The sequence below is a fragment of the Hypanus sabinus genome, chromosome 21, assembly GCF_030144855.1.
Source record: "Hypanus sabinus isolate sHypSab1 chromosome 21, sHypSab1.hap1, whole genome shotgun sequence".
NCBI classification, from domain to species: Eukaryota; Metazoa; Chordata; class Chondrichthyes; order Myliobatiformes; family Dasyatidae; genus Hypanus; species Hypanus sabinus.
In genome coordinates, this window is record NC_082726.1 from 39,478,856 (window position 1) to 39,492,483 (window position 13,628).

General features: G+C 42.2%; 1 protein-coding gene across 7 annotated transcripts in view; it reads right to left on the reverse strand.

Moving 5' to 3' along the window:
• LOC132378980 (tyrosine-protein phosphatase non-receptor type 13-like) overlaps positions 1 to 13,628 on the reverse strand; it is a 411,889-nt gene that overhangs the window by 300,679 nt on the left and 97,582 nt on the right. For all 7 annotated transcript variants that reach the window (XR_009507250.1, XR_009507249.1, XR_009507251.1 and 4 more), the window contains exons 4-5: positions 3,319 to 3,384; positions 1,776 to 1,961 (exon numbers count right to left, since the gene is read on the reverse strand). Coding sequence is in view for 4 of the 7 variants with exons in the window: in XM_059946390.1 (XP_059802373.1) it covers positions 1,776 to 1,961; positions 3,319 to 3,384 (252 nt within the window). In the remaining 3 variants the exon portion in view is untranslated. The remainder of the gene's footprint in view (positions 1 to 1,775; positions 1,962 to 3,318; positions 3,385 to 13,628) is intronic.

The window sequence follows — 13,628 nt, forward strand, 5'->3', positions numbered from 1 at the left end:
GCACTGGATGAAGGTGCGCTTTATTATGGATGTATAATCCCAGCAAGTGAAAATCATTTGGGTGGCACTGTGGCACAACTACTGGAGCCCGTCTCACAGTGCTAGAGAGCAGGTTGCAATCCTGACCTCTGATCTGTTCGGAATTTGCATGTTCTCCCTGTGATTGCAAATGCTCTGATTTCTTCCACCCTCCCAAAGATGTGCGGGTTGATGGCTAAGTAGCCACTGTAAGTTGTCAAGCATGTATGTGACTGATAGAATCTGTGGGCATTTGAAGGGAACTTGTGGAGAACAAAATGGGATTATTGTAGGATTCGTGTAAAAGGGTTATTGATGTTGCTGAAAGATCAGTTTCCAAGTTGTATACCTCTATGAAAAAACTGCAGATACTGAAAATCTTAAATATGAATAGAAATAGGTCAGACAGCATCTGTGTAAAGAGAAATAGGTAAGGTTTTAGGCTGAACACCTGAATTCTTTCTGGCTAAAGCATCAGATGATCGTTTCTGACTCTATATCTGCTGAATCTCCCTGTCCATGGAACAGCTGCAATTCAATTTCTAAATCTTTACTTTGAGGTCTAGAACAAATCAGCCATGATCATGTTGAATGGTGGGACATTGAAGGCCTTGTGACCTACTTTGCTGCTATGTTATTGTGTTCTTAAGTTCAGTCAAAAAATAAATGGGTGTCTCTTGAGTCCCACCAGCTCACAAGCATAGATATTGGTTACAAAATTTAATTTCAGTCTTAGCCTAATGATTCAATGAAAGGCAGCATTTGTAGAGTCAAGAGTTAATAGTACAGGTTGAAGACTCTATCAGATTGCCTGGTGATTATTTGTCGACAAATTGCACTGCTTCACAATGGCTTCTCATTACAAACAACACCCCTCACCCCACCCCACATCTCATTTTCACCATGTGCACAGCTTTTCCAGTGGATGGAGCAGAACATCCTGCAGGTAGGGAGCAACAAAGATGAAGAGGCATCAGTCTACGACTGGGGTAAGGTGAGGGCCCTTCAAACAGAAACATTAGCTCGGTTTCTCTTTCCACAAATGTTGCCCTAACTGCTGTGTATCCTACATTTTCTGTCTTTATTACGCATTTCCGCTGCTCAAGGAAGATGGCTGCAGTGCAATGTTGGGAGTGAGGAAATAATTCACAGCAATGTTTAATTTGGAACTTTATACCAGAAGAATGTACTAATCAAATCAGACCTTCAATCTCTTTTTGGTAGAGAATCAGCAATGATTACACTAATTATATGATCATCATAAAAGGTATAGATGCTGAGTTAGGGCATTTAACCCATCGAATGGCTCTGCCATTCTATCATGGCTGATTTACTTTATCAAACCCATTCTTCTGCCTTATTATTATAACTATTATCAATCTATGAATCTCTGCCTTAAATACATCCAATGACTTAGCACTTACAGCCCACTGTGGCAATGAATTGCACAGAGTCACCATTGAAGAAATTCCTCCTCATCTCAGTTCTAAAGGGACATCTATTTGCTCTGAGAATCAATCCTTGTAATGGCAGCACCCTTTCCATGTTCATGCTATCCAGGCCTTTCAATATCTGAAAGGTTTCAATGAGATTCACCCTCATCCTTCTGAATTCCATCGAGTACAGGCCTGCAGCTTTAAGCCTTTCATTTCTGTGGTTATTCTCAAGAAAACGGCAACATTGTCAAACTGTACAGGCTTGTTGGAATTGTCAGCTATAGAAGAACAAAGGCAGAGCATTTATTTCACATCACTGACCTCTGCTGTGTTTCCTACTACTTGTTGAACAAGTTTTCTTATGGATGTGCTTGTTGGGGGCCCTCCTGAGCTCTGCCAATATGCCTTGCCAATGTGTAAGATGGTCTCCAAGGATACTCTCTTGTTCGGAAGGTCCTCACACATTTGCAGAAGGAGTTGGTTCAGCTGGTCACTAAGCTGGATTGGCTGTCAAAAGCACAGAAAAAAGACTGTAAAGAAACAAGAGAACTAAAACATCCCTCTTTAATTTCAAAGAAAAGTAATCCTGAAGAATCCTATGATTACAGAGGCACTTGATATAATCTTCAGTGGAGTAGTGACAAATCAGGTGATTAGGTGGATTTTTTTATGCTTGACAAGCAAATGATTACACACTTCAACAGGTTTGAAAAATCCCAGCTATTCCTTTGATGAAGCAGTGAGTTTCACTGCAAACAAACAACAACTTTGTAAGAGTGGTGAGGAGGACCATTTGGCCCATCATATGCTGGCTCATTGTAAAAAGTGCCCAATTAGCTCTATTCCTACTCTTTGCACAAAGATTATCACAACACAGAATGAGAACCATCGAGACCCAGCAATATAAGGTGGAAAAGGCATAAAGGTATACACTTTGATATAAAAAAGGTAGAGAAGTAGATTAGTTTTAAGTGTAATTAGGAGGTGGTGGTGTCCTGACGGTCTTGGAATTCTTGTACATTAATCATTGAAAGATAACATATAGTGCTATACAAAACTGGGAAAGCATATGGTAAAGATTTGATTGCGAGAATAGAGACAACTTGCTTCAATTACACAGAGCAACAGAGAGACTGCATTTGGAATATTGTATACAGCCCGAGTTTCTGAATCAACGGCTGCATACAGTTGGGGAATACGGCAAAGGTTTACTAATAGATTCCTGAGATTGGGATGAGTGTTTGGGCAGTGGGTTGTGGGGAGAAATTAACTGTATTAAACCTATACTTATTGTGGTTTTGCAGAATGAGAGATAATCTCTTTGAAGTATGCAAGGGTGTGATAGAAAAGGTGCAGATGTGATATTTCCCTTGGCAGGAAGGTGTAGAATGGGTGGATGGTGAGGGAGGGGATGTGCCACTGTTTCCGGATAAGGATCAACCATGAGTACAGAATTGGGAAGAAACACAAACCCAGAGGGTATGTGCAACCCTTGCAATCCTCCAGGACCTTCCTGCAATTTTCTACCAGGAAGGTCATGGAAGATCAATCCTGCAACTCATTCCACACAGAGATAGATTTTGAGATATTAATGGAATCAAGTGACATAAAGTGAGAGGAGAGAGGTGGGTCTGAGGTAAAAATGATCTTAACAAGCAAGGGGCAGAATGACCTATTCTGCCGTCCAGTTCTTAGCTTCCTCTTAAGAATAACAGAGAAAATGGGAAAGTACCAACTAGTTTTGCCACAGCATTTTATCCACGCTCTTTAGTTTTTTTTCTCTAAATAGTGAAGGGTTGTACGTGTAGTTTGCCAGCTTCAATAGAATTCAGTCCTGTCTCAGGAGGAACCTCTTACTTCTCACCTGTGCTTCTGGAAGCTGGTAATCTGCTGCCCAATAAAGAGTCATCCCGAGTGAGTACACATGCATCTGAAAACAAAGGAGAAAACTAGTGAAGCAGAAACTCAAACCAAACCAGAGACCTGCAAAAGAAGGAAGAGAAGATTAGGTCACATGGGAACCATGGAGTGCTGGTAAAATTTGACTCCAAACTTTGCATGGCACAGGGTAATGGGAGAGGTGCCTTTCTGACTGGAGGTGCAAGGATCTGTACTGAAAACTCTGTTGTTTCTGATAAACACTCAGTGTCTAATAGGGACACCTGTGCACCTGCTCATTAATACAAATATCTAATCAGCTAATTATGTGGGAGCAACTTGATGCATTAAAGCATGCAGGCATGGGCAAGAGGCTCAGTTGTTGTTCACACCAAACATCAGAATGGGGAAGAACTTTGATCTACTGACTTTGGTTGTGGAATTATTGTTGGTGCCAGGTGAGGTGCATTGAATCTCAGAAACTGGAATTAAGTTTAAATTCAAATTTAATTGTCATTAAATAATATACATGAATACAATCAAATGAAATAGTGGGAGGGGCCAAACCAGCCCCACCACACCAACTCCTGTGTCTCCTCTCCTGGGCAGCTGCAACAGGCAAATCCGCGGCATAAGGGCCTGGTCAGTACACCAACCGATTCCCTGCTGTCGGTCTCGCCAATGAACCAGTGAACTGGACTTGCAGTATTCTACATTACCAAAGTCCAACAAGAGAAGCATCCAAGCCAATCATCTGCACTGTTTGTTGGACCGCACAACATCTCTGACGCCTTCCTCCTTAGGCGGCTGCAGCTGGCAGCACAGTACACAATAAATCCAGCTCCTCCACTATTGAGCAACTCACTGAAGGTGTAGACCTGCAGTACCTGACTTTATTCATATTCAGCAGTGTTTCGTGATTGTGAAAAAGACATAAAGTATGATCAATTATACTTTTGTTTGGACCTAGAGAGGCCACGGTGACCAAGCGCACCACGATCTTACCAGAAGACATGCCAAACCTTGCAGCAGAAGAGCATGAATGTAGACACAGTGGCTGATTTATTAGGTACAAGGGGTACATAATAAAGTGGCCTCTGGGTGTATATTAATGACCTGGGTGAAATTATAGGTCATCTTATTAGTAAACTCGCAGTCAAAAGAAAAACTCGTGGAGTTGTGGATAGGAAGGAAGGTCATCAAACATTATGTAGATCAGCTGGAAATTTGGGCAGAGGAATAGCAGATGAAAGTGTGATGTGTTGCATTTTAGGAGGTTGAATGCAAAAGGAAAGTATACAGCAAGTGGCAGGACACTTAGAAGCATTGATATATAAAGGGATCTTTGTTTGCAAGTGCATAGCTCCTTGAAAGTGGGAACACAAGTGGATCAGGTGAGAAAGCATATGGTACGTGTCCCTTCATTGGTTGGGGCACTGCATATGTAAGTCGGGAAGTCACTTTGGTTAGGCCACACAATGGGAAGTTGTGAAGGCTTGGGAGGGGGTGCAGAAGAAATTCTGTAGGATGTTGTTTGGATTGGACTGCATTACTATAAGGACGTTGAAAAACCATGGACTGCTTTCTCTGAAACACCAGAGGCTAAAGGGAGACAATAGACAGTAGGGGCAGGAGTAGGCCATTCGGCCCTTCTAGCCAGCACCACCATTCACTGTGATCATGGCTGATCATACACAATCAGTACCCCGTTCCTGCACTCTCCCCATATCCCTTGACCCCGCTATCTATAAGAGCTCTATCTAACTCTCTCTTGAATGCATCCAGAGACTTGGCCTCCACTGCCTTCTGGGGCAGAGCATTCCACATATCCACCACTCTCGGGTGAAAAAGTTTTTCCACATCCCTGTTCTAAATGGCCTACCCCTTATTCTTAAACTGTGGCCTCTAGTTCTGGACTCACCCATCAGCAGGAACATGCTTCCTGCCTCCAGTGTGTCCAATCCCTTAATAATCTTAAATGTTTCAATCAGATCCCCTCTCATCCTTCTAAATTCCAGTGTATACAAGCCCAGTCGCTCCAATCTTTCAACATATGACAGTCCCGCCATTCTGGAAATTAACCTTGTGAACCTATGCTGCACTCCCTCAATAGCAAGAATGTCATTCCTCAAATTTGGAGATCAAAACTACACACAATACTCCAGGTGGGGTCTCACCAGGGCCCTGTACAGCTGCAGAAGGACCTCTTCACTCCTATTCTCAATTCCTTGTGTTATAAAAGCCAGCATGCCATTAGCTTTCTTCACTGCCTGCTGTACCTGCATGCTTGCTTTCATTGACTGATGTACAAGAACACCTAGATCTCATTGTACTTCCCCTTTTCCTAACTTGACTCCATTTAGATAGTAATCTGCCTTCCTGTTCTTGCCACCAAAGTGGATAACCTCACATTTATCCACATTAAACTGCATCTGCCATACATTTGCCCACTCACCCAACCTGTCCAAGTCACCCAGCACCGAACCTTGCAGTACCCCATTGGTCACAGCCTGCCATTCCAAAAGGGACCCGTTAATCACTACTCTTTGTTTCCTGTCAGCCAGCCAATTTTCAATCCATGTCAGTACTCTGCCCCCAATACCCTGTGCCCTAATTTTGCTCACTAATCTCCTGTGTGGGACTTTATCAAAAGCTTTCTGGAAGTCCAGGTACACTACATCCACTGGCTCTCCCTTGTCCATTTTCATAGTTACATCCTCAAAAAACTCCAGAAGATTAGTCAAGCATGATTTTCCCTTCATAAATCCATGCTGACTTGGACTGATCCTTCTACTGCTATCCAAATGTGTCGTAATTTCCTCTTTTATAATTGACTCCAGCATCTTTCCCACCACTGACGTCAGGCTAACCGGTCTATAATTCCCTGTTTTCTCTCTCCCTCCTTTCTTGAAAAGTGGGACATTAGCCACCTTCCAATCAGCAGGAACTGTTCCTGAATCTATAGAACATTGGAAAATGATTACCAATGTGTCCACGATTTCTAGAGCCACCTCTTTAAGTACCCTGGGATGCAGACCATCAAGTCCCAGGGACTTATCAGCCTTCAGACTCAACAGTCTATCCAACACCGTTTCTTGCCTAATATAAATTTCCTTCAGTTCATCCTTTACCCTAGTTCCTTTGGCCACTATTACATCTGGGAGATTGTTTGTGTCTTCCCTAGTGAAGACAGATAGAAGGACACAAAATCATGAGAGACTTAGGTAGAGTAAGTAGAGACTTGTTATTTCAGGGTGGCAATGAAAGATAATGAAGGGCAGAGGCTTAAGTTGTGAGTGGGAAAGTTCAAAGGAGATGTGCAAGGCAAGTTTTTTATATAGAGCAGGTAGGTGCCTGGAATGTGCTGTCAGGGGAGATGGTAGACACAAATACCACAGCAGCAATTATTAGACATTTAGATACACAAAATGAATAGGAGGGAATAGCACAGGGGTTCTCAACCTGAGGTCCATGCTTAATGGTATTGGTCCATAGCGTAAAAAAGGTTGGGAACCCCTGGAATAGAGAGATATGGATCCATGTGAAGAGGATGGGATTAGTTTAAGTCATCGTCATGGTCAGCACAGACATGGTGGGCCAAAGGGCCAGTTCCTGCATTGTACTGTTTTACATTCTAGGAGGGGGAAGCCAAGACCCAGGAACTTAGTGCTTCACTTCGGCAGGGGTCTGTGGTGGTTGCTAACAAAATGTTTACAACCAAAGCAACCCACACAAATCGCTGAAGGTAATCAGCAGGTCAGGCAGCATCTACAGAAAAGAGTAAAACAGTCAACATTTCAGGCCAAGACCCTTCTTCAGGTCCGAGGAAGGATTTCGACCCGAAACATCAACTGTTTACTCTTTTCCACTGATACTGCCTGACCTGTTGAGTTCCTCCAGCATTTTGTGTGCATTGCTTTGGATTTTCAGCACCCACAGACTTTCTTGTGTTTGTGTTTACATTCAATGGTTTGCGACAATGAGTGAACTGGATCACCGGCCTGTCATGTTAATATCACTATGAACTATTGTTTACAAGGGAACACAATTCTGTATTGTTTTATTAACCCTATCCCATGCACGTGGCAGAACTTCCCCAGGAACAGAAGATAAATCTGTGGTAAATCAAATACATTGTCAGCAAATACTTTAAAGATTTTTTCAGAGCTATCGTATGAATTCCTTAACATTTCAAGACAGCGGCTATATTTCATTAGGAGTTGGAGGAGATTTAGTTTCTCAACTAAAACACTCAAAAATGTACCGCGGAGAGCATTCTGACTGGCTGCATCACCGCCTGGTACTGTCTGGGATGTTATCTAGGTACACTGTGAGTTTGTGCTACTGCACAAGATCGAAATAAGTTGCAGAAGCTTGTAAAATTAGTCAGCTCCATCATGGCTACCAGCCTCCCAAGGCACCTTCAAGGAGCAGTGCCTGAGGAAGGTGGTGTCCATCATTAAGGATCCCCATCAACCAGAACAGTTTGATGGTCACACTGTTACCATCAGGAAGGAGGTACAGAAGCCTGAAGGCAACACTCAGCGATTCAGCAGCAGCTTCTTCCCCTCTGCCATCTGATTTCTAAATGGACAGTGAACCCATGAGCACTACCTCGCTTTATTATTTCTTATTTTTGCACTACTTATTTTAACTTAACTATTTAATAGACATATATATACTTAATGTTACTCTTTTTTTTTCTCTACATTTATTTGTCATGTATTTCATTGTACTGCTGTAAAGTTAACAGATTTCACAACATATGCTGGTGATATTAAATCTGATTCTGCTTTACATTTTTCCCTGAAATCTTTGGTCTACACTGATTATAGCCACAACCAACTTCTTCTCCTGTGGAATTGTTCTGATATGGGCAGCTACTTTAGAAATCTTTTTAACAAAGAGGATTACTTCAGTAATAGGGTAGGTTTCATAATCAAGATGGATACTTAAAGAATTGCATGAGGGCAGCAGATTTGCATGAGATAACCCGTGAGGCCCATCCAAGACTTCCTTCATGGTAATGATGGAGACCAGATGAACAGTTTCATACACATTCAGATGCAGCTGCCATTTGAAAATCTGCACTCCCTCACTTGTTCAGGTTTTTGTTAAAAAAAAAATCAGCATCACCCATGCTCATGCTCACACAATGGATTAATTTAGATAAAGTCTGGCATGGGGCTTTTATTAGCTCCTCCAGCCTTTTGTATGCTTAACTCTGTGGTTACCTAGGCAACGGAATACCGACCGCGACATTAGCTTAAGAGCTCAAGTGTTTGTCACTCTGATTCCGGGAACTATTGAAGAAGATGATCAGCTTCGGAGCTTTGCTATTCATGCAGTGCACTCAGTGGAGAAAGCTCTCCAATCCATTTGCTGGGATATGGGATTTGCAGCCCATATCAGATTCATAAATGGAGGTGGAGAGTGAAAAAGCACTGAATTTTTATTTGACTGGTACAAGACACAAGAATATTACGCCTATTTCTGCTTACTCTGTTTTTGGACAGATATGGAGATCCAGGGAGGGTATTGGTAATTAGTTTATTATTGTCACATGTATCAAGATACAGTGAAAAGCTTTTGTCTGCACATCATTCAATCAGATCATGTCATACATAAGTATATCAAGGTGGTACAACAGGGTAAAAAACAGAATGCAGAAAATAGTGTTACAATTACAGAGAAAGTGCAGTGTACGTTAAACAAACAGCATGCCACAGTCCGGACTGAGAGATCAAGAGCTTACCATTAGCAAATAGGAACTCATTCAACAGTCTTTTAACAACAGGGTAGAAGCTGCCCTTAAGCCTGGTGGCACGTGCTCTTAAATTTTCAATCTGATGAGAGGACGACTGTGGTTGGGATGTGAGGTGTCAATAATTATATTGGCTGTTTCCCTGAGGCAGCAGGAAGTGTAAAGAGTTAATGAAGAAGGGACAGGTTTATGTGATGGACTGGACTGTATTCATAACTCTGCAATTTCTTGTAGTCTTCTACATCGTGAATGCCATACCAAGTTGTGATGCATCTGAATAGTATGCTTTCTCTGGTCCGTTTGTACAGACTGGTGAGAGTCATTGTGGAAATGTCAAACTTCCCTAGTCTTTAGAGGAAGTAAAGGCATTGGTATGCTTTCCTGGGTAGAGCAAAGGATTACCAGAATAACTTCATGAATTTGAGATTTCACCCATAAAATTAAAGTGGAGAAATCAGGGTTGTTTCGAGAACAATGGTCGAGACTGGATTTGATACAGATACACAAAATCATGGTGTACCTAGGTAACATTAGCTGTTTTCCATCAGTGGATGTTCTCCCTGTGACCACAGGGGTTTCCTCCAGGTGTTCTGCTTTTCTCCCACACTCCACAGGTTAATTGTACATTATAAAATGTCCCGTGAATAGGCTAGGATTAAATCAGGAGATTGTTGGGCAGCACAGCTTGAAGGACCTATTCCGCACTGTATCTTAATAAATAAATATGGCGTGTAATTAGGATCTGGAAGTCATTGCCCTTTGGAGTGGATCAGCTCTTACAATGTAACTGGACAGGCATGAGGGAATGTATTTCTGCCTTTTATGGGGACAACATGGAGGGACAGAACTCATATTCTAGAAGTACTAGGAGTTGGAATAGATTCAATGGGAGAAAAGGAACCTTCTGGACTGTCGAAACTCCAAAACTGAGAAATGCTGCAAAATAGTTAGCAGGTCAGGCAGCATCTGTGGAAAGAGAAACTATGACTCCTGATGAAGGGTTTCGGCCCGAAACGTCGTCACGACCTCCTCCCATAGACACTGTCTGGCCTGCTGAGTTCTGCCAGCATCTGCAGATTCACTCGTGTTGAAAGAGAAACTATGAATGTTTCAGGTCCAGGATCCTTCATCAGACATTCCAGGATTCTTTGCTTCTATGAACCTTACTTAATATTAGAATAAATGTGCTGGTATCAGCAAGGCAAAATATCTGGTGCAGCTGAAATAAAGAGAGTATTATGCCATACAATGGGTAAAACCACTCTTTAGTTAAATAAGTCACTAGTTTCACATGAAACTGTAACAGAGCTGGACTGTGTTTTAGTAGCCGATATATGTATGTTTGTAAGTTCAGAGCCATTCAGAACTTCATAGTTAACCATTGTTATTCACAGTCTGTCAGTAATCACAGGTCAATGAGCTGGAGATCTGCAGATCCTGGAAATCCAAAGCAAAACAGATTTGGTATGTCACCAAAAACACACTCTCAAATTTCTACCAATGTACTCTGGACAGCACTCAGACTGGCTACATCACTGTCTGCACAGGATCAAAGTAAGCTGCAGAGAGTTGTAAATTCAGTCAGCTCCATTATGGACACTAGCCTTTGTAGTATCCAGGACATCTTCAAGGAGTGATGCCCCAGAAAGGTGGCATCTATCATTAAGGACTTCCATCACACAGGATGCACCCTCTTCTCATTGCTATCATCAGGAAGGAGGTGCAAATGCCTGAAGTCACACACTCAACAATTCAGGACCACCTTCTTCCCCTCTGCCATCCGATTTCTGAATAGACATTGAACCCATGAACCATTACTACTTTTTTATTTCCATTTTTTCTGCATGACTTTATATATATATATATACTCATTCCATAATTTACAGTTTTTCTCTATGATTAAGTATTGCATTGGACTGCTGCTGCAAAGTTAACAAATTTCATGAGATATGCCAATGATATTAAACCTGATTCTGATTCTGATTTTGAAATGCTAGAGGAATTCAGCAGGTCAAGCAGCATTCTGAGGAAAGAAGTAAACAGTTAATGTTTCAGGTTGAGACCCTTCATCGGGACCCTGAAGAAGGGTCTCGGCCTGAAACGTCAACTGTTTACTCTTTTCCAGAGATTCTTGGCAGAATCCAAATGGAAACTGCTAAAGCTGCTTCTTATTCTAATTTGATGTCACACAAGAATGGCAGAGCAGTGCAGTTAATGGTGTGGCTACTCATAGCTCCAGCAACTCTGGTTCAATCCTGACCTTGGGAACTGCCTTTGTGGAGTTTCCTGTCACATCCCAAAGATGTGAGAGTTGCAAGGTAAATTGGCCACTGGTAAGTACCCCTAATGCAGGTGTTCTCAACCTGGGGTCCACAGACCCTTTGCCTTATGGCATTGGTCCAAGGCATAAAAAGGATTGGAAACCTTGTCCTAATGGGAACATGGGGAGAATAAAATAGGATTCGTGCAGAATTGGTGATAATGGCTGCTCAATTATCAGCACAGATTTGATGCATTGAAGGGTCTGTCTCCACTTCAGATTGTGGCCATAGTAAGCTTAGGGTGCTGCTCAGGGTGTATTCCGTAACAGACTTCTCAACATTTTAGTCTACTCCTGCTAGTTCGCTTATTTTCCTCCAGTTAAATTAGAACCATCTAGTAACTTTAACTGAGTGATTTTAATTAAATAGCATAGGAGTAGGTCATTTATTTCTTAATTCCAATTCAAATGATCAGATAATATGAATGAAACAATTTTTAATTAAGTGGAGTATTCCCATTAGAGAATCCAATCTGGAGTGAGAGCTGACCTTGAGAAAACAATCACAAGCCAAAACACACACACACACACACACACACACACACAGAGTCAAATAGAAATTCAGCATCTTTATGACCGCCACCAATGTACTTCACCTTATTAGCCTGTTCTTTGCAATGTGTTTGGAATGATCCTTTTATTATTTTTCCCTGGCTGCAAACACACCCTTTTGTTGCCCAAAAGGAGCTCCACAATACATATTCACATGTCTGCTGGAGGAACTCTGAGTCAAGCAGATTCTGTGGGGGCGGGTGGGAAATTGTCGATGTCTTGCTTTAAACTCGCAATCTATCCTAATGTAAGGTTTTGGCCTGAAATGCCAACAATTCCTTTCCTCCCTCAGATGCTGCTCGGCTTGCTGACTTCCTTCAGCAGATTGTTTGCTGCTCCAGAATCTAGCATCTGCAGTCTACTGTGTCTCCACAATATGCATTTTTTGTTATCTCTTCATTTTTTTGGGGTGTGGGGGGAGGTAGTGTATGAAATGTGTTGTCCATGTGTTATGATATGTGTCCCTCTTTAACCTTTGCAGTCCTTCAAGTGAGGCTACTCCCATTGTGTTATTGGCAGGCCATTCCAGAGTTTAGCCCCAGCAATGCAGAGAGTGGAGCTGGCAGCCCAGCACACCTGCAGATGAACTTCCCACTGTTCAGGGTATTTACAAAGACAGGTGTGTAAAAAGGGCCCGAAGGATCATTGGGGACCTGAATCACCCCAACAACAAACTGTTCCAGCTGCTACCATCCAGGAAACGGTACTGCACCATAAAAGGCAGGACCAACAGACTCCGGGGCAGCAGCTTCCACCAGGCCATCAGACTGCTTAATTCACACTGACACAACTGTATTTCTATGTTATATTGACTATCCTTTTGTGCTTATGCATATGAAGGATGCAAGCAATAAAGTCAATTCAATTCGGTGATGGAAGATCAACAGTAAATGTTCAAGTCAGGATGCTGCAGAACTTGGAGGGGAACCCATGAGGGGTGTGGTCCCCATGCTCCTGCTGTCTTGTCCTTGGTAGAAGAGACTGAAGTTCTGAGAGGCACTGTAGGAGAAGATTGGGCCATTGACTGCAGTACATTTTGTGGATGGTACACACTGTAACTACAGTGTACCACTAGTGGAAGAACATAATGTCTATGAGTAATGGATAAGATGTTAGTTTTGGATTCAGATTCATTTATTTATCACGTGTACAAAGAGACATATAGTGTAATGTGTCATTTGCATTAACAACCGTCATTATCTTTAGTTATGCTGGGGGCAGCTTGCACGCGTCACCATCCATTCCAGTGCCAACGTAGCATCTCCACAACGTTCAATCAAGCTTGGATGGTTTTGAGCCCCTTGAGCAATGTTAAGAAACTCACCCAGTTAAGAAAGTAGAGAACATTTCATCAAGCTCCTGTGTGTAGGAAAGCAGAGGAAATGTGGCCCCTGTGAGTGTTAGAGACCACAGGAACAGGACACAGAGAGTGCACAACAGGGACACAGGGTTGAAGAAAAAGTGGGAGCTAGCACTTGGAAACACAGGTATTACCAAGTGGTTGGACACCAGATTATCAATTTTACTATTTAAATATTATCCTGTTAGCCCAGGTCTAAGTTAGGAAAGTTGGGCATATCTTGCCTGATTCAGTGCACAACTACAAACTTAAAGAACAAACTCCATGAAGATCTGTCCATACTGTGATTAAAGATAGCAC